We start from the raw sequence: 20,258 nt of genomic DNA, 5'->3' as shown, positions 1-20,258 counted from the left end.
TAGAGTTTGAAGACAGTCTGGCAAAAGTAATGGGTAGCATGGTAATTTTGCACTCAGGTCATGTTGGACTCCACGTGGCGGCATTTGAACCGTAGATTGAAATTTGGAAGAATCTAATCTAACGGCAGAACGAGAAACCCTAATCTCCACTAGGGTTTTATATATAATACACTTCCTCAGTGCTTTCTCTCATTACTCAACTCTTTCTCTCGCCTGCCGATTGATAAAGCTTGGGAAATTCAAGGTTCGAATTTTTTTTGAACTCTTGATCATGTTAGTATCTTGTTAATTTCTTCTAAATCGATGCTTAGATCTCTGTTTAATGTGGTTATTATTATGACTATTATGATATGATATTTTCTTGTTCAGATCTACTGTTACTTAAATTTGCCTTTCATGTATTTTCAGTATGTAATTCTTTATTTTGTTGTTGTTTTATTTTTAAGTAGTTGTTTAATCAATTACATATGATTATGTTTTTCAGGTTTTTTTTTTGAAATTTCTTGAGTTTAGATCTGTTCATATATAGTTGATAAAAAATGGTCTATAATGTGAATTTAGTTGAAACGAAGGTTAATGTTGTTGTGTTGATAGATTGCAGTATATGAAAAAAAAATTGTTCACGGTTCTTCTAAAATAGATGTTGAAAATATGGATCGATGAAACCCATCTTGAATTGTAGTTTGGTGATTTAGTTTTAACGATTTTTGTTAAGTGGGAGATTTGATTTATTGAACTCGATAAGCAGGCCATCATTTGTTGGATATTTGAATATGCTTGTTAGATCTGTTTTATGCTTGTTGTATGTATAGATTTCACTTGCTGATCATCATATATTTTATATTTTACTTTGCAGTTTTATCTGCTAAAAAGTCGCTATGGGTAAGGAAAAGGTTCACATTAACATTGTGGTCATTGGCCATGTCGACTCTGGAAAGTCAACCACCACCGGTCACCTGATCTACAAGCTTGGAGGTATTGACAAGCGTGTGATTGAAAGGTTCGAGAAGGAGGCTGCTGAGATGAACAAGAGGTCATTCAAGTATGCCTGGGTGCTTGACAAGTTGAAGGCTGAGCGTGAGCGTGGTATTACCATTGATATTGCCTTGTGGAAATTTGAGACCACCAAGTACTACTGCACTGTTATTGATGCCCCTGGACATCGTGACTTTATCAAGAACATGATTACTGGTACCTCTCAGGCTGACTGTGCTGTCCTTATCATTGACTCCACCACTGGAGGTTTCGAAGCTGGTATTTCCAAGGATGGACAGACCCGTGAGCATGCTCTTCTTGCCTTCACTCTTGGTGTGAAGCAAATGATTTGCTGCTGCAACAAGGTAAGTTGTTGCATTCATATTTTAAGTTAAGTAGTTTCTAATTGGTTTGCCTAGTAATAATGTAATGGTTTTGTAGCTAATACATGTCTATTTATTTCCTTGACAGATGGATGCCACAACCCCCAAATACTCAAAGGCAAGGTATGATGAAATCGTGAAGGAAGTGTCTTCATACTTGAAGAAGGTTGGATACAACCCTGACAAGATTCCCTTCGTCCCCATTTCTGGTTTTGAGGGTGACAACATGATTGAGAGGTCCACCAACCTTGACTGGTACAAGGGTCCAACACTTCTTGAGGCTCTTGACCAGATTAACGAGCCCAAGAGACCCTCTGACAAGCCCCTCCGTCTCCCACTTCAGGATGTGTACAAGATTGGAGGTATTGGAACTGTTCCAGTGGGTCGTGTTGAAACCGGTGTCCTCAAGCCTGGTATGGTTGTTACATTCGGGCCCTCCGGATTGACCACTGAAGTTAAGTCTGTTGAAATGCACCATGAGGCTCTTCAGGAGGCTCTTCCTGGTGACAATGTTGGGTTCAATGTGAAGAATGTTGCTGTCAAGGATCTCAAGCGTGGTTTTGTTGCCTCAAACTCAAAGGATGATCCTGCCAAGGAGGCAGCCAACTTCACCTCCCAAGTCATCATCATGAACCACCCTGGGCAGATTGGAAACGGTTATGCCCCAGTTCTTGATTGCCACACCTGCCACATTGCTGTCAAGTTTGCGGAGCTCTTGACCAAGATTGACAGGCGTTCCGGTAAGGAGCTTGAGAAGGAGCCCAAGTTCTTGAAGAATGGTGATGCTGGTATGGTTAAGATGGTTCCCACCAAGCCAATGGTTGTGGAAACCTTCTCCGCGTACCCCCCACTTGGGCGTTTTGCTGTGAGGGACATGAGACAGACTGTTGCTGTTGGTGTCATCAAGAATGTGGAGAAGAAGGACCCAAGTGGAGCCAAGGTGACCAAGTCTGCTGCCAAGAAGGGTGGCAAGTGAAACTTGCTTCTGTCTGTTTTTGCTTGTGGATTGCGCGATTTTATTCTCATAGTTGCGAGGTTGGTTATGTTGAGCATCCAGATGCAAACCTGGGTGCTTGACAGACGGTGGCGAGATCTTTTATTATTTTTATATGTTTTTCTTAAGGTTTTGTAACTTCATCCCAGACTTGATAATTTTGTGTTTTTAATTTTATTTGAGTTGAGACTTAAGACTAATTTATTATTTCATAGTTTTTATCTTGTTTGCCTCTTTAAGTTTATTTGCAACTGTTATGTTGATCTCTTCTGGGCAGGTTGCAAATCATTCTGGGGGAATTTCCAAGTCTCCAAAATTAGATTGCAAAAGTTGATGTTCTGAATTAACGCAGTATATACTAATTGTTGTTAGGTTTTAATGCATTTTTTTAACCTCTCTTGTGCTTAAAAAGTGGGATTTCCTTTTCTGGGTTTGTGTCGGCTTTGCATTTTGGTTATGATTTATTGCCGATAACAGTGAAATCAGAAGGTAGAGACTATAAGACCGAATCAAAATTAATTATCCTTAGGGGTAATTGTATTTTGTGCATTAATTATGTTGCTTAACTTGTTAAGACAAAATTAATGAATAATATTATTGGCCATATAAATAATAATTTATTTTATAATGATTATAATTAATTTTTATTTTATTGGGTAAAATACTTTCACAATTTTATGTGGATTTATTAATTTTCAAAATGAATAGTTCATCTTAAAAATTGCTGAATATATAAATACAATGATTAGTCCATTGTTAATATATTTGTTAATTTAATGACATGATAATATTAAAAATATAATTTTATATTTTATTAATTTTTAGAATTATTATATTTTTTATTTTTTTAAATAAAACTATATCGCTAGATTCGACCGAAGCCGGATCTCCCTCATAGTCTCTCTGAGAGCATTGTTTTACGTGTACCCTAAGGAGCACAATCATAAGGGTACTCCACATGGAGTACAAATCTAATGCTCTTTGAAAAATTTGATTGGATCTGGTTTAAGTCGACACTTAACAAAAATGAAAAAATATTTTAAATATTTTTATTTAAATATTAATACTGTTTAACTATTTAAGATAGAGTGTTCAATTTATAAATTAGTGGACCGTTCGTAATTATGATTAAAAGTAAAAATCTATTTAATTTTATTATATTTAATCAATATTATAATATTTATAATTTTTATTATTAAATTTTAATAATAAATTAATATATTAATTTAATCATATTAATTATATAAATAAATAATAAATCATATAAATGTTAATTGTGTTGTATAAAATTTAACTCAAACGTGTTAACATGCAAAATATTGACATATTTTTATTTTTGTTTCCAAAGAACAATCACAGAAATTAACTTGAAAATCTTATAATTTTTTTAGACTATTATTAGTGACTTGGAATGTAGCTTAAAATTAAAAACTTTGTCCTGCTATTTTCATTGCGAACCAAGTTCTTTCTAATTTTTCAATACTATTACCGGGCCTTTCTATTTGGGCCTACCTTCGGACCCTCCAAAACCGTACAGCCCTATATAGGAACTTGATCTGCAATTTAAAATTGTAATATAAAAAATCAATTTTTTTTTCTCTTGGTTTTCTTCCTTTGACTCCTTCGGTTAATACGACGTCGTCTATTTCTCCTCCTTTCCTTGCTGCAGTTTTTAAAACTTTTCTTCAGATGTTCAGCTCCTCCCTCTCTTTTCTTGTCCATTTCCCGATACCTCAGCGCCGCCGTTGGCCCCCCGAGTTTCACTGTAAAATTGGTGAGTTCTGGTTCCTGACCTGTTTTTTCCGGTTTCAATTTCTTTTATTTGCCGTTTTTGTGGTAAAATTTAGGGTAAAGCATTTGTTCCATGCTGTAGGATGACAATTTAGGGGTTAGGCTAATTGTTTTCTTTCATATCTGTAATTAATTAAATTTCGTGTTTAGGTTAGTTTGAATTTTTCTTCCTTTTTTTTTTGCTTTATTAGTTTTAAATTGTAGGTAGATTGAAATCTCTTCATTGTTTAGTTAATTAGTTTTGTGTTAAAGCTACTTTGGAAATTTGTTCCTTTTTTATTAATTAACTCAATATTAATACTGTCTGCTTAATTAGTGCTGGGTTAAATCTTGTAGGGAAGTTTCATTTCTCTGCTAAAATAGTTTCTGGTTTAAGTTGATTAACAATTTCTTAATTTTTTTTAACTTAATCAGTTTCATGTTTCAGTTAATTTCTTTGACTATTTTTGGCTTAAATAAGCTCACTTTGTTGAATTTGATGCGTTTAATTGCATGGGGGTAAGTATATCTGATCATATTAATTTGCCACCAAATGGCTCCTTAGGGTCTCAAATTCCATCATTTCCTAAGATTTCTCAGCATCAAACAGGTTCTTAGGGTGCTCTAACCGAAGTTATGATTGATTAGTTTCTAAGCCTCAGTTTTCATTTCTCTGTAATATGTTAACATGTTGATAATGGAATGCGGAAGTTTGATTTATTTTTTGTTCACTTTGTGACAGTTAATAGAAGGTAGTTAAGGAAACAATGATCTATACGGCAATCGACAACTTCTACTTAACAGATGAGCAGCTAAAGAACTCACCTTCAAGGAAAGATGGCATAGATGAAGCAACTGAAACTACTCTAAGAATCTATGGCTGTGATCTCATCCAAGAAAGCGGAATTTTACTTAAACTGTATTGTATTTCTTATTTAAGTTTTTGTGTAATTGTAGTTATATATATCACATATTTTTATAATTATTTTCTGGTTGATTTATGTTTCCTTAATTTTACACTTACAGACCTCAAGCTGTCATGGCCACTGGCCAGGTTCTATTCCATCGTTTTTATTGCAAGAAGTCATTTGCCCGCTTTGATGTCAAGGTTAATCTCCTTTATTCTTTTCTTTGGCTGTTGATAAATTGTCAAATGGGAGGAAGAGAAGGTTTAGTGCTATTTATCTATGCTGTTTGTTTTTTTGAAGGATTAGTTGTGTTGCATTTGGTTGTAGTCGGTGGGTGGGTCTGCCTGGTTTTGCTGCCTAATTTCTTTAAGATTTTAGGAATTATGGTTTTTTTTTATCCTTCTGATTGAAGTGGAAGCAGGTGGAAAATATATCCTCTTTTGACATTTTTAATTTCATTGCAGATAGTTGCGGCTAGCGCTTTGTGGCTTGCAACAAAACTAGAGGAAAGCCCTAGGAGGGCAAGGCAAGTAATCATAGTTTTCCACAGAATGGAATGTAGGAGAGAGAACTTACCCCTAGAGCATTTGGACCTATATTCGAAGGTGAGATTTGATAAGTTCTAAATTACTGAAATCATGCCATTTATTATTCATGGATTTTGTTTTTGTACTTGTTTCTTACAACAATGATTTACTTGTCTCTTTTTTATTAGTTGGCATTGGGGGCTAGGCTTAATCTTAAGTGCCATTGCAATTAACAAATTTTGGATCCTCCTTTGTAAAGCAGATTGTCCAGGCCTTATTGCTAGTCATTATTTCTTACTTTCTGTTTGTTATTTGCAGAAATTTTCCGACTTGAAAGCAGAATTGAGCAGAACAGAAAGACACATATTGAAAGAGATGGGTTTTGTTTGTCATGTTGAGCATCCTCATAAGTTCATATCAAACTACCTTGCTACCCTTGAAACCCCTACTGAGTTGAGGCAGGAAGCATGGAATCTAGCTAATGATAGGTATTTATTGCAACATAAACATAATTTTTTGACAATGTTTCTCTTGTTAGTGCTTTTTTTGTTCATGTTCATGTAGTTATTTTACCATTAACTACAGTTGTTGGTATTCAGATAGCAGATTCTATATACTACGTGTTCAAAATGTCAACCACAATGTCTCTGCTATAATGACTAGTTTATAATTAAGATTAGATGGCAAGTTCAATTCCCAATTAGTAACCCAGGGGAGGTAGATTCTGTAATTTGTTCTTAGAATTATGTTCTTATGTTGTCTTATGGTGGATAACAATCCTTCCAACGAATCTAACAATTTTATGCAACAACAAATTAAGCCTTGATAACTAATTTAACAGTTAGCTGTTTCTAAGTCTTGATATGTAATTAGAAATAAGACAAATCACATTACCAGACGGGAATTCAAATATCTACTGGATTGTGCATCAACTGTATAGAAGAGGTTCAGCGTTTTGGAAACATAAAACAAATGAAGGTTTGATGACAAATCTAACATAGGATATAAGGTTTTCATTTAGTTAATTTTGAAATCTGAAGTGGTCTGATACTGACAGAGATAATTGTTTTCTAGTTTTATTTATTATTTTGGCTGCAAAAACATTCTTTGGCATAGGCCATCACTGGAAGTTTAGTACTTTTGACGTTAAGAGCTTTATTTTGGTTTTCCTTCTTAGGAAGAAACTGTGAGGGTCTTTAGCCATGCTTGTACCCTTAACACATACATGGAGTTATATGGGTGAGAGGGTGAGTGGAAGGAAGATAGCATGAATAACAATGGTGGGAATGCGAATATTTAAATGAAAGAGTAGTGCAGCACAAGAACATATATTACACAAGAGTGTGATTTGATTTCTAACTTGTCAGTAGAAATTAACATGGCTATGTCTATATGTCTTAAAGCATCTGTTCAGGCTTGTGGTGGTTTATGCCAGAATGACAATGATTTACAAAGAAATGGATATAGATAGTGTAGCTAAAACTATAATTGCTTTAAAGTTTTGGTTGCAGATAGTCTTTCCGATGCTTTTTTTTTTTCTCGAGCTCTAATGCTTATAATTGTCTGCATATTTTGCCATAAATGTTTTTTGTGTGCATGGATGGTACTAGTTTCATAATTGGATGACATTAGTTATGAACTTCCTTAGAAAATCCATTGCTAACGTGCTTATAGGATGACTTTCATTTAGATGAAAGTTCGAATGCTTTTCTTTTTTTAGTTTGTGCTGTTACAATTCCCTATTCATTTTGCCACTAGCATATCATTATTCTATCTTTTGGTGGAACTTACAACCTTTTCTGTGTTTAATGTCCATCAACTCTCTTTGGATTAGCTTACGTACAACATTGTGTGTTCGATTCAAGAGTGAGGTTGTGGCTTGTGGCGTTGTATATGCTGCGGCTCGTAGGTTCCAAGTACCCCTTCCTGAGAACCCGCCTTGGTGGAAGGCATTTGATGCTGAGAAATCTGGGATTGATGAGGTTTGTAGGGTTCTGGCTCATTTGTACAGCCTTCCCAAGGCACAATACTGCCCTGTCTGTAAGGATCGAAAACCATTTACATTTTCCACCAAGTCTGCAGATTCACAATCTCAGCTAATTTCTAAGGTGAATCTGACTTTCATTCTCCCACTTTTTTCAACTTTCACAGATAAGTTGTGGTTGCTAACATATTCTTTATGTAGTGTTTTTAATTGTTATCCTATTTCCAATTGCGGTATGTTGCATAATTATACACACAGCAAGTGCTGCTAATGTCTTCTTTAGTGATTGGTTTGAACACTAGTTTTATGGTTGTGTAATACTGCACTTCTAAGAGAAAGGATAGCAGTAAGGAATTCCAGGAATTTGTTTATTATATGTCATAGCTAATGTTGAGATAAATGAGCTCTTTAGGGTAGTGGAATTGAGGTGGAAGTAAAATTTTCTCGCTGTTTTGCAGGAAGTTCCACTGAGCCCACCAGCTAATAATAATGCCAATGTTTCCAACACCACTGTAGCAGCAGCTGATCTGGAAACTGGTGGATCCAAAGAAGCTAAGGTTAAGATGGCTCTTGACAAGCTGAAAGAATCTAAGCAGAGTGATGATGAATCCAAGAGCATGCCTACTGAGGGTGATGCAAGAGAAGAGCCTAGGCATAAATCCAAGTCTGAGCAGAGGACACAATCGGGTGGGGAAAAGAGCAGGGAGAGGGACAGGGAAAGGGAAAGGGAGAGGGACAGAGAAAGGGATAGGGAGAGGGCAAAGGCCCGGGATCGTGACAGGGGCAGAGATTCTGATAGGGAACGAGAGCGAGATGAGACTGAAAGGGACAGAGATAAAGTCAAGGATCGAGGTCATCGCTCAAAGGATAGAACAAAGGATTCAGGTTATGTCATATATTCTCTTAGGGTTGGACTATATATCTGGTTTTGATTAGTGTCTCGTATATGATTTGTCTAACTACTATGATTTTATATCTTGAATGCAGGGGGACATTCAGAAAAATCAAGGCACCACTCATCACGTGGTATGTATTTAGCTTTCCTCAAAGTTTCAATCAATGTAATACGTTCACTAAGGAATTGTGGTTTTCATCATCTTAAGCCTCTTCTCATTTCAGATCGTGATTATCGTGGCTCATCTTATTCTTCAAGGGAGAAGGATCGTCATAGACATCACTCATATGCTTAAAAAAATCTTCAAGGTGTGGCACCTTTGTTACCAGAATCACATACTGGGTTCGTTCAATATCTGTAATCTGCAGAAATGAAAGTTAACACAAATTTCTGTAATAGATTTGGAGTCAAATCTCTGCACTCGTCAATCCTAATTCATTATGGAAACAGTGGCGTTCACATTCCTTTTACACAACATCTTCCTGGTTCCCTTGCAACTAATAATAGTTTTTGCCAGACCTTGAAAGTAGAAAGTTTCCAACAGATATTGTTATTTTAAGTCGATCACACTCTTGTGTACCTCAAGCTAAGAATTGCCAGGTTGTGGAGGTGCACTCACTGCAAGCATCAAATTTTGCATGACATGAGTGATTCAGCACATCCAACAGGGTGGGGGACCTTGATATCCTGCTAGGTCGGGCCAGCTTGGCTACTCGTGAAGGTCAAATCTTCTCCTTGACCGTATTCTAATTTTGTGCATCGTCATCAATGGGTGGCAATGGGGCACTGACACTCCCTTTTTGAACAGAAAAAATCTGGTGTTTCTTGAGTTATGATTGAAGGGTTTTTCTTCTTTTCCTGCATGTGAGGGTAATCCTTTTGACTTACAGACAGATAGGTGACTTCTCATAATACCAAAGTAGAATGTCTTTGTTTATAAAGAGGATCGTGATTTTATTTTATTTTTTTGATTACCTCTTTGTGTTTTTATAAAGCCAAGAGTATTGTACCTTATTATTTTTAATTTTTTTGGGAAAATACTGAATTTCTTCAAAAAATTAAAAATTTGAAAATGCAGAAATAAAAAATTTTTAAAAAATATTATAATGAAAAATAAAAACAGTTGAAAATATTCCAACACGTGATGTTATTAATGTTATCACCGGAAGCACGCACATCTCATAAATATTTTTCCGATTAAAATAATTAACATCGATTTATGCTCACCTTGCTCGTCTTTTCCACCTTCACCTCGATGGAGCGTAAGGAAAACGCTCCTCACAAGCTTCAAGGCTCGTGGTCAGCACGCGCTACTTTTCGAGTGGTGGGTAGCCTCCCTTACCCCTCATTCAAATTTTCTGTGGGTACTTACCTTGCAAAACGGGGTAAGTAACTGTAGCGTGATCTGTTATAAATAGTTGTCTTGTGAATTAAAAATCCGAAAAAGACATTTATTTAATTCTTTTTTAAATACTTTTGTCAGTTTTTTTTGGGTAATTATTTACTCCACTTGGCTGTTACCTTTTATGGCTTAAAAGAAATATAGAGTATCATCTCATGTACCCAAGCTCACCAAAAGCTATGGCTTTCAGTGCTACTTCCATTTAACAATTCAATTTAAAGGTTTTACATTAGATTTTAGGGTAAAAGTGTTAAATTTTTAGAATGGGTAATTTTTTTTTGAAAGGTAAAAAATTTGGACCATTTTTTTATTTGTGCCTATCATCCTTGTGCAGGGAGCATTGTTAGTCTTCTCTATATTGTTCTAATTTTATTAAATGTTCTTGAAAGGACAAATGGGTAATTTAATTTAAAATCAATTAATTATAAATAGAATAAATTTTAATTATATTTATATGTTTATAATACTCTAACTCAACAGACATGATATTTTTTATAAGAATTCAGATGTATAAATATAATAATAATAGTAATAATAATACATTAGATAACTTTTTTATTATGAAAAAGATAAAATGAAAGAGAAAATTTTAAAAGGTATCATCATTTGTTTCTTGCTTAGAAACCAAACCAGAAAAAGACAGAAAAAAGATAAAAAGGAAAAAAGGGTGGGAGAGAGTGGTGATTGTGGTTTATAATGAAGTGTCAATTGATGGTAGTTATACATGCAATCAATCTAAAGTTTCAAAGATAAAATTTTGTTTTGTTTTGACAACAAAGTGTGTGTTGATGGATTGAAAAATGATGGGATGATTGCTTATGTTTAAAGTCATTGCTTATTACAAAGCAAAAAAGACAATTCATATTTTCACTTTTTGTGTACTTCCCTATACTTTGGTGCCTTCTTCCACTTGCTTTCATTATCCCTTAAATATCAAATGTTTATTATTATTTTAAAATAGATTTGTTTTTGAAGCAACTGTTAAAAACAAACTCAAAAAACCCTTTTTGGACCAAAGTAAAAATGAAAAAAGAGAAGAAAAAAAATCAAAAGTAATTAAAAAAAAACACAGCTTTGATGTACTTTGTTAGTTGTAGTTGTTGTTGCAGTTATGCCTTGTTGTTGGTTTTGTTTTGTTTCTTAAAAGTGTTTCGGATGCTATCTGATCCACTTTGGGTCCCATTTGTTTCTTGGTCCCACATTAAATATCCTCTCTAAGTGCCAACCTGGTTTTATTTTTTATTGTCTTAAATTTTCTTCCCATTTTTTGCTGTCTTTGAAAGCCTTTGTTTTAGCAAGATCTGCTTCCACTTCTCTCTCTGTGTGGTCATAAGAGACGCGTGTTGAATCTCTTTGGATTTTTCTTTTTTCTTCTTCTCATTTTGATTCTCTATAGGAAAGAAAGAAAGAGAGAGAGAGAGAGAGAATAAAAGAAAAAGTTCCCATCTTTGAACAGAGATCTGGGAATTTTCCCATGCACAGGTATTGGAATTTTTCACAACATTTTTGTCTTTGTTTTTGTTTTCCTTGTTGGTCACATTTATTGAGTTTTGTCTTACAAAAAGTGTTTAAATTTGGAAACTTTGATCAGGGTTTCTGTGCTTTTTCATGAAGATCTTTCATTTTTGGAATCTGGGTGGTTCTTCATTTGTAGATTGAATCATTAATTGGTTTAAAGTTCAATCCTTTTCATTCCTTTTTTGTTTTCAATTCCTCACTTCCTTGTTAATTTTGCTTTATGCTCTATTTGCATTTCAATGAATTTAAGAGTGTTTTCTTTATCAATCTCTTGGTCTCATTGGTTGAAACTCCATGGCTTGTCTTGGTTTTTTGAAGAAGAATTATTGACAGATGGGAAAAAAAGGAGGCTGGTTCTCTGCTGTGAAGAAAGTTTTGAGCCCTGAGTCCAAGAAAGATCAGGTCTGGATGAGTTAGTTCATAATTCACTGGTTGATTTTTCTAGAGAGGTTTGCAACTAAATGGTGCTGTGTTTTGTTTCACCAGAGAACTCCAAAATCAAAGAAGAAATGGTTTGGGAAAAGCAAGGACTTGGGGCCAGTTCCTTTGCCTGAAGAAACTGAAGTGACTGCTCCTCCTCTTCCTCCTCCCACTGAAGACGTCAAATTAGCAGAAGCTGAAAATGAACAGAGCAAACATGCCTACTCCGTGGCTCTTGCCACGGCCATGGCTGCAGAGGCGGCGGTTGCAGCTGCTCAGGCGGCTGCTGAAGTTGTCCGCCTCACTTCTGTACCACGCTACCCGGGAAAGTCAAAGGAGGAAATAGCTGCCATCAAGATTCAAACTGCATTTAGAGGATACTTGGTATGGATTCTTCCTTTTATTCATATTCCTTGTTTGTAGGTTCTTATTACTTCTTTTATACGTGAGGTGGAAAAGTTATGGAAGGAAGTATCAGAAAATTTCTGTACTAGGAGATTCATGTATTCCAGTTTGAGGGCCATTGGTTGTTTCATTAATATGCTTCCTTTTGTCATGACAAGACGAACGTGTTGTAAGAGATGATAAATGTGTCACGGCCCACACCAATTGTCGGCTTTGGCCCATTGGTCCTCACAATTGTATCTTACAAAAGACATCTCGTAGATTGAAAAATGGGTTGAACACTTAAATATCCGAACTCACTCTCGGGATTCACGGCTGACCTATGGACTTGCCAAATGTGTCTTGTCATTGTTGTTTTGTTGCTTGAAGCCGGCCCTTTTTCATTCTTATGAAATTATGAGCTCTTAAGAAACCATTGATTTTCAAATGCTTGTTAGACTTTTTAAGTAAAAAATGCTGCAACGTATTGCATTTAGTTATATGGGGCCTGTCTTGAATTTATTCTCTCTTTAAGGAGGGTTCCAAACTTTCTGCTGTTAGTTGTTTCTTGTTGTTATGTCAACCTTGAGTCATGATGATTTTGAAAGGTGTTCCGGTCAATTAAGGAAAATAAAAGCATGATGATTTATGATCACAGATTCTCTGAAGCATCCCTTTCATGAGCAATTAGTTGTTTTTATGTAATGAGTTATTTGCATTTGAGTTCTCAGGCTAGACGAGCTTTGCGAGCTTTGAGAGGGTTGGTGAGGCTGAAATCATTGATCCAAGGGCAATCTGTCAAGCGGCAAGCAACTAGTACATTAAGATGCATGCAGACTCTTGCTCGTGTGCAGTCTCAGATTCGTGCGAGGAGGATTAGAATGTTAGAAGAGAACCAGGCTCTTCAGCGGCAGCTGCAACAGAAATGTGAGAAGGAGCTCGAGAAGTTGAGAGCTTCTGTAAGTGACTGTTTTTGCTTATTTAACCCTTGTGGTGCATGTGTACATCAGTAGTGGTTTCATAGTATAAATCCTCTAGGGACTTTCTCACTTTTCCCGTATTTCTCCGAACTTGTAAGACAATCTGTCCTCAAGAATTTTTGCTTACAAAGACTGAATTTCTTGAGGGTTGAGCCCTCCTTTCCCTTTTTTTTTCAAAAAAATTTCCATCCTCTCTGACAATTGGTTTTGGTGTGTTACCAGTGGCTTCCTTGAAAACTCTTGCTTTAGTGAAAGATTCATGCTTCTGAAAATTATGGAGATTATCATAGTATGGTGGGTATATAACCGGTTGTTTAAACAATTATTTTACAGATGGAAGAAGACTGGAACGATAGTACACAGTCCAAGGAGCAAATTGATGCAAGACAACAGAATAAGCAAGAAGCGGCCATGAGAAGGGAAAGAGCATTGGCTTATGCATTCTCTCACCAGGTATTGGGTTTTCCCTTTGGTTTGGCTTTTAGTTTGCAAACATCTAGAATATGATATACTTTTGTCCTAACAGTGTATTAGATTTCAATGGTTTTGAGTGCTACAACCCTCATCTAGAATCATGAATCTAATTCATTACTAACTTAAATGACCTTTTTTTTTAAAAGCAATCGTGGAAGAACTCTTCAAAGTCAGTGAATCCAACATTTATGGATCCAAATAACCCCCACTGGGGTTGGAGTTGGTTAGAGAGATGGATGGCAGCCAGGCCATGGGAGAATCGAAGCACAACAGACAACCATGACCGTGGCTCAGTTAAAAGTATGGGTGCCCGTTCAATGTCTATAGGTGAAATCAGCAGAGCTTATTCTCGAAGAGATCTTAACAATGATAATAAGCCATCTCCAACCCCCCCAAAATCAAGTCGACCTCCCAGCCGCCAATCCCCTTCAACTCCACCCTCCAAAGCACCTTCTATTTCATCAGTTTCTAGTAAAATAAAACTGCCAAGCCCAAGGGGGAGCCAATGGGGAGGTGATGAGGACTCAAGGAGCATGCTCAGTGTCCAGTCTGAGCGCTACAGGAGACACAGTATTGCCGGCTCATCAGTGAGAGATGATGAGAGCCTTGCAAGCTCACCTGCAGTTCCGAGTTACATGGCACCAACACAGTCAACAAAGGCCAGGTCCCGGTTGCCAAGCCCATTGGGATTAGAGAAAAATGGGACACCGGATAGGGGATCGGCAGGCTCTGCAAAGAAGCGGCTCTCATTCTCTCCATCCCCAGCTGGGAATAGGAGACACTCTGGTCCTCCCAAGGTGGATATCACCCCTGTTAAGGATATTAAAATGCACAAAGAAGAGAAACTGAGCAACGGAGGAGGCAGGTAATACGGTGGAAACAAAAGAACTTCGGGTTTAAATACAAATCCAGAAAACAAAGAAGAAATCGAATAAAACATGTCCTCTTGGTCTTCCTTAGCAACTGCTTCCTGATAATAGCTGCAACAACAAGAAGGGTGAATAAAATGGGGAGGTGGGAGGGTTTCCACTCATATATCCACACATATGCTGGTGTCTTTGTGATCTTGTTCCTCTTTTGCTCATCTACCTCTCTTCTTTGAGTTGTTATTTAGGATTGGTTTTGGGGTTGAAGATTAGTTTATGATGTGTTTGTTTGTGTTGTATCATGGACAAAGATTCAATAATTCTAATATATTCTTTTCTTTTTTCTTCTTCTTTGTTCAATTTTTAGTTTCAGTTCTTGAAATTTGTTATGAGGATCTCATCCACACCTGTTTGTTGAATGAAATTTGTAGACTGTTTCTTTTATCAGTTGATGCATTCTGACTTTGTAAGTTATGTTTTCTTTAGGTTGCTTATGGGTTGTGATATTATGTTAACCATAATATAATTGTAAACATTTTTCATTTAATTTTAGCAGAAAATTTTATAAAAAAATTCATCAAAAATTTTAAATAAAATTAATTTCTATATATATATATTTATTAAAATTTTCTTTGATAAAATGTTTAAAATAAAAAGCTTAAAATAAAAAAATTTTTACTAAAAAAGGTCAAATTAAAACATTATATATGATATTTTTTTGATAAGTGATTAAAAATGAAAATTGTAAATAAGTTTATGTTTAATGAATGCTTTTGAATTCAAATATGAATCAAAGCATCGAGATAACAATAACGAGATAAACTCGTTGAATTAAAAAATTTTAGATTTTTATTTTGATAAAAAAAAATACAATAGTAATGTTTTCTCAATTAGAAAGTATTTAAATTCATTTATAATTAATAAAATCTTTATTTTATTTTTCCTAAAAAGAGATTTTCACCACCCTGCTTATAAATTAAGAAAATCAGATTACTATAAAAATAAAAAAGAAAATTGTTTTATAGCAAACCCTGACGCGGCGTAATGTTATTGGTAGCTGCACTTTTGTGGAACTAAACAAATGTGTCGAAGCAAAGCCTGATCTGGCAGGCTCGCTCGATGTTTCGTGTCACTTACAGAAGCTGAAAGCCGAAACCCAAAGCAGCTTCAACTCAAAAAAAGAAAAGAAAAGAAATTTTTTATTTTTTCTTTAATGAAATTTTGAGTCTTCTTTTCAGAGACTGAATTCGAAATCCCATAAAATGGTAAATTCCTTTTCTCAAGTTTATTTCATTTTTCGTATTTAATTCCCATTTTTCTGTGATTTATATATTCGTTTGGAGAATAATTAAACTTTTTTTAATGTTTTTGTTTGAATTTTCTTAGTCCATATTTTACAGTTCTAATTTGAATGCTAGAGTTGGAGTATGAAAATTCTTAATTTTCATTGATTTTTTACGAATTATTTTATACAATGGATGCCATTTAGCTTCATAACATGAATAAAAGGACAAAGTTTTTCAAAAGAAATGTTATTAATGTAATTTCTTGTTGAGGGATTAGATGTTTTTAGGTTAAAGGGAGAGATTTTGTTGTTTTGCTCAACTCTTTTGTATTGGGTGGAGTTGGAAAGTTGTAAAGATTGTAATTTTGACTTGTCTTTTTAAGTTCCAAGCATTAGGGGATCCACCCCAGTTAAATCAATTCGTGCTTTTGTGGAGTTATGTCTTGGAAAAATCATATCTTGATCATAATATAAAACTTTTTTCATGGATTCAATGCCAATGGATTGGGATAAGTCCTAGAATAATTGCATAGGTCTTGTGTATTGCATAGCGAGTAATATGCCTCTCAAGAAGCTTCTAATGTTGTTGGCATTTGGCAGTTGAAGTAATGCCCATGGTAGAAAAAGAGCCAAGGGTTCTTTGGCCTTTGCTTATGTTTTTAAAGTACTTGGGAAGTATTTGTTTTCATTATTGGTTTCATGCTATGTGACTTAGGTTTCTTGTTTATGTGTGTCTTTTATGTCTTTTAGTCAGTTCTGTTGTGCTTTGTGTTGGGTTTCAAAGATCAAAGGAATAAGTTATGAGCTTGTTGGCACTCAAAAGCGGTAGAACAAGATGCTTGGTGTGGAGAGGTTTGGATAGTGAAACATAGAGTCTAAGGTTATGCTGTTCTTCTTTGATAGTTTGATTATATTCTCTCACTAGTTAGAGTTCCATTGTCACTGGACCAGTCTCTGCAATCCATGCATCAGCACATTTGTGGGACTCTTGAAAACAGGTGTTTTTTTGCGATGTGTAAAGTATACGGTTTTCAGTAAAATGACATAAATGTGCCTGTTAATGATGCAGTTTGTCGTTTAAAAGAACTGTTTTTGCTGCAACTGAGGACTAGTTGAGCACCTCTTTTCTTGTTTAAACCAATTGGAGATTTAGTCTTTTGTTACAATAATGTTTAATTAATGAATTTCTAGATGTACATCAGGCTACACCATTTTTCGCTGGGCTTGCAGTTGCTGCTGCTGCTCTTGCTGGTAGATATGGAATCCATGCTTGGCAAGCATTTAAGGCAAGGCAGCCAACACCTAGAATACGCAAATTTTATGAAGGTGGTTTCCAACCTACAATGACAAGAAGAGAAGCAGCATTGATTCTTGGTGTTAGGTAAGCATGTTCAACATGGATCATAAAGTAAGGAATTATATTATGATGTATTAACGTAATCTATCTGAGAGCTGTATCGGGATTTCAGATTCTTGAGCATACATGACCGGTACATTTATGAAATTTGTCCCAAGAATATCTAGCTTGTAGAAAGATAATGACTACCTTTAATGTGAATTAGTTCCCAGATTTTAAGGATGACCTCAATTTTGAGTGATAGAATTTTTTTCTTTTTTTTGCTTAAAGATCCTTTAAGCTGTAGCATGACTACTAAATACTAGCATTTTCAGCTATACCACTTATGTTTAATGACTAAAGCATATATCTTTTCTTGTTTGAATGCTTCCTGCATTAGTGGTTTGATCATAAAACAATATACTGACACCTGAACCCACCCTACCTTTTTTACCACCTTGGCAAGGCCAAGAGGCGATTGTGAATCTATGCACTGTGAATTAGAGGGATTAAAGGGTTTATTTATTCTCTACAAAGGAGTCAAGGAATTGTTTCAAGCTTTCAATCATTTCAACATTTTTAGTGGTGAAAATAAGAGAAAAAAGTTTGAAATGTGACTTCCAAGAATTAGTAAATTAATATCCCATTAGCAAACTAAAGTGAAAAGTGTGTCGCTTTGATAGATATTGCAACCATGCTTGAACATATCTGGTATATCTTAGTCAAGCTCAAGATATATAAAGCATCAAAGGCTTAGCCTAAGGTTAGCTATTGTTGCTTCAATGAACACATTCCAATGGTTTTCTGTTGAATCAATTTATCATTAGTCAGTGTTTATGCTACCAGCTTTGTTGCGAGCATACATGCCAAATATACAGGACTATAATGTCAGAAAATAAAAGATAAACATTAATATGTAAAATCCTTAGGTTCTATGGATTTTTTTTATTTTTTTAATGACTCTGCTAGTTGATTATCTGACCTATGTGGCTGGGTTCAAAATTGTGCATCTGCTTGTTTATTTTGTACACTATTATACTTAATATGCATTTCTTTCTGTTCAACATCACGTATGAAGTTTATTTATTTATACCATATGACTTAACAGGGAGAATGCAACACCAGACAAGGTCAAGGAAGCACATAAGAAAGTAATGGTTGCAAACCATCCTGATGCAGGTGGTAGCCATTACCTTGCTTCAAAAATCAATGAAGCTAAAGATGTGATGCTTGGGAAGACAAAGGGCAGTGGATCTGCATTTTAAATCATAAATTTTGATTCTGCCATGCTTTTGACAATCTGCAAGAAGTAAAATCCCTGTCTTCGGCCCTGCAAAAATATCTTCTTTTATAAAGAGGCTTATGCTTGCCAAATGAATTGCAGCTGCTTTTGCCCCAAAAGCATGGAAGTTGTGGCTCTTGTTCTTAATGTTTTTGTATCTTAAAAGCAAGACTCCTAACAACTAGGCAGTCACTGGTGAGACCTAGGTGAGTTCAAAGGGAATTGTTTGTCTAGAAATTCCGGGTTCATCCGCAATTAAGTGTTTAGAAATTTACGAGTTTTGGTTGAACGCGATTCGAGTTATGTAATGTTTCAAGACTTTGGCCAATGAAAATGAGCCCTGTCAAGATGTAAGTAGGCAAAAGAAAGCTAATATAAAAGATGAAGAAGGTTGTTGAGCTTAAAGTCAACATTATTCTTTTCTTCATCTTATGAGACATATATGCCTATTGTCATCTGTATCTCTAGTTTCATTCTATTTCTATTTTCATAGAAAATGCTTGAATGTCTGGTAGCATCCTTACATTCAAATGGCTTGATTGATTATCGAACTCTTAATTCCTTTTTCTTGTAAGAAAGATGTTTCTGAGAAAACAACTGGTGCTGCTTCTGAAGCAGTTGACCTATACAAAGGATGGTTGTGAAGGTAGATTGGATAACTATCCATGTATTAATGTAAGCATAATTAATTAATAATTGACTTTTTTGTATAAACAATTTGTGATCTCTTCCAATCCCCAGAAGACATGTAGCAAATGAATAACAAAGCAGCAACTTTCATTAAAGCAACCCATCTACTTATTCTTCGTTTTGTCATCTTTAGGGTTTAAATTATGATTATCACAGCTAAACTAATGTTGATGGAATCCTTAATTTTCATTAGCACATAATTAGCCCTTCTCTATAGGGTAGGACAATTATTCACTCTTTTGTTTCTTTAGGGAAAATTCTTCATTAATTCAAGTCTTTTTCCTAGGGTAGGTTAGATAGTGTCATATTTATATGATAATTAACTAAAAACCCTTTTTCAAAAAAAAAAAAATCTTTTTAATGCTAAAAGGATAATTGTTTCGATCTAGGGTTAAGACAAAGATATTAATAATTATTGTATTCATTAAATATCATTAAGATATATTACTTTTTATTGATATTTAAAATTTGACCAACTTATGTCAAGACGGAAAATCTTATTAATTAAATCAATCTTTTAATTTATAAGTAATTGGAATTGTAATTTAATTTTTTTTCTTCCTTTTTTTTTCAGAGAATAAGAAAGAGCTCCAATGGGTCCCATTAAAACAACAGACGTTATGGTGCCTAAAATGACACGTGTCACAAGCAGATGCAAAAGAAAAGCTAGATGTCAATTTGTCATTTGTCCGTCCTATTTATAGCCACTAACACAAATTCATGGATCCAACAATTTCGTTTTGTTTTTCCCCAATTTTTTTTGGTTTTATTATTAAAAATATTTATATACATGTAAAATATATTAGAATTTAAAAAAAATTTAATTTATCACCATTGCATATTTATGCATAAGATGTTTAAAATTATTTTTTTTATATTTTTAGATATTTTATAGAGAAAATGTAAATAGTATTGTCAATTTTAAATTGAAATAGTCAATTATTTGAATTATAGTAATATTTTTTGTGACTGAAAAAATTCATAATATAAATATTATTTATTTTAACTAAAAATATAGAAATCCAAAATTAACAAAAAAAAGAGCAAAATATAATCCCAAAATTTAATTGAAGCTCTTAATTAGTAATTACAAAAATCTAAAATAGATAAACATTGGATATCTTGTTTTAATTTAAAAAATTTTAAATTAATTTATTTACTTCTGAAAATTGAAGGGGCAAATGC

The 20,258-nt window shown here is 34.6% G+C and overlaps 4 protein-coding genes across 8 annotated transcripts; all 4 read left to right on the top strand.

Moving 5' to 3' along the window:
- On the top strand, positions 178-2,615 carry LOC18586351 (elongation factor 1-alpha). Its single transcript, XM_007009689.2, has 3 exons — positions 178-244; positions 857-1,340; positions 1,447-2,615. The coding sequence occupies exons 2-3, from the start codon at positions 879-881 to the stop codon at positions 2,332-2,334; spliced, it is 1,350 nt and encodes a 449-aa protein (XP_007009751.1). The 5' UTR covers positions 178-244; positions 857-878; the 3' UTR covers positions 2,335-2,615.
- LOC18586350 (cyclin-L1-1) lies at positions 3,984-9,398 on the top strand. Its single transcript, XM_018129613.1, has 9 exons — positions 3,984-4,126; positions 4,865-5,041; positions 5,149-5,230; positions 5,495-5,635; positions 5,876-6,045; positions 7,392-7,665; positions 8,000-8,426; positions 8,529-8,567; positions 8,661-9,398. Exons 2-9 carry the CDS (start codon positions 4,890-4,892, stop codon positions 8,729-8,731), a joined length of 1,356 nt encoding a protein of 451 aa, XP_017985102.1. The 5' UTR covers positions 3,984-4,126; positions 4,865-4,889; the 3' UTR covers positions 8,732-9,398.
- On the top strand, positions 11,108-14,830 carry LOC18586349 (protein IQ-DOMAIN 1). Of its 5 annotated transcripts, none has more exons than XM_018129644.1 (7): positions 11,226-11,320; positions 11,430-11,508; positions 11,678-11,758; positions 11,843-12,160; positions 12,892-13,119; positions 13,474-13,593; positions 13,761-14,830. In XM_018129644.1, exons 3-7 carry the CDS (start codon positions 11,690-11,692, stop codon positions 14,481-14,483), a joined length of 1,458 nt encoding a protein of 485 aa, XP_017985133.1. In that variant the 5' UTR covers positions 11,226-11,320; positions 11,430-11,508; positions 11,678-11,689; the 3' UTR covers positions 14,484-14,830. The 5 variants fall into 5 exon arrangements, with proteins under 5 accessions (XP_017985132.1, XP_007009748.2, XP_017985133.1 ...); XM_018129642.1 differs by having other exon boundaries at positions 11,675-11,758; XM_018129645.1 differs by having other exon boundaries at positions 11,430-11,515; positions 11,675-11,758.
- Positions 15,567-18,824, top strand: LOC18586348 (mitochondrial import inner membrane translocase subunit TIM14-1). The gene is made up of 3 exons (XM_007009682.2): positions 15,567-15,745; positions 16,968-17,146; positions 18,210-18,824. Exons 1-3 carry the CDS (start codon positions 15,743-15,745, stop codon positions 18,364-18,366), a joined length of 339 nt encoding a protein of 112 aa, XP_007009744.1. The 5' UTR covers positions 15,567-15,742; the 3' UTR covers positions 18,367-18,824.

The sequence above is a fragment of the Theobroma cacao genome, chromosome 10 (genome assembly GCF_000208745.1).
Source record: "Theobroma cacao cultivar B97-61/B2 chromosome 10, Criollo_cocoa_genome_V2, whole genome shotgun sequence".
Taxonomy (NCBI): domain Eukaryota; kingdom Viridiplantae; phylum Streptophyta; class Magnoliopsida; order Malvales; family Malvaceae; genus Theobroma; species Theobroma cacao.
This window is presented reverse-complemented; position numbering and strand designations above follow the sequence as displayed.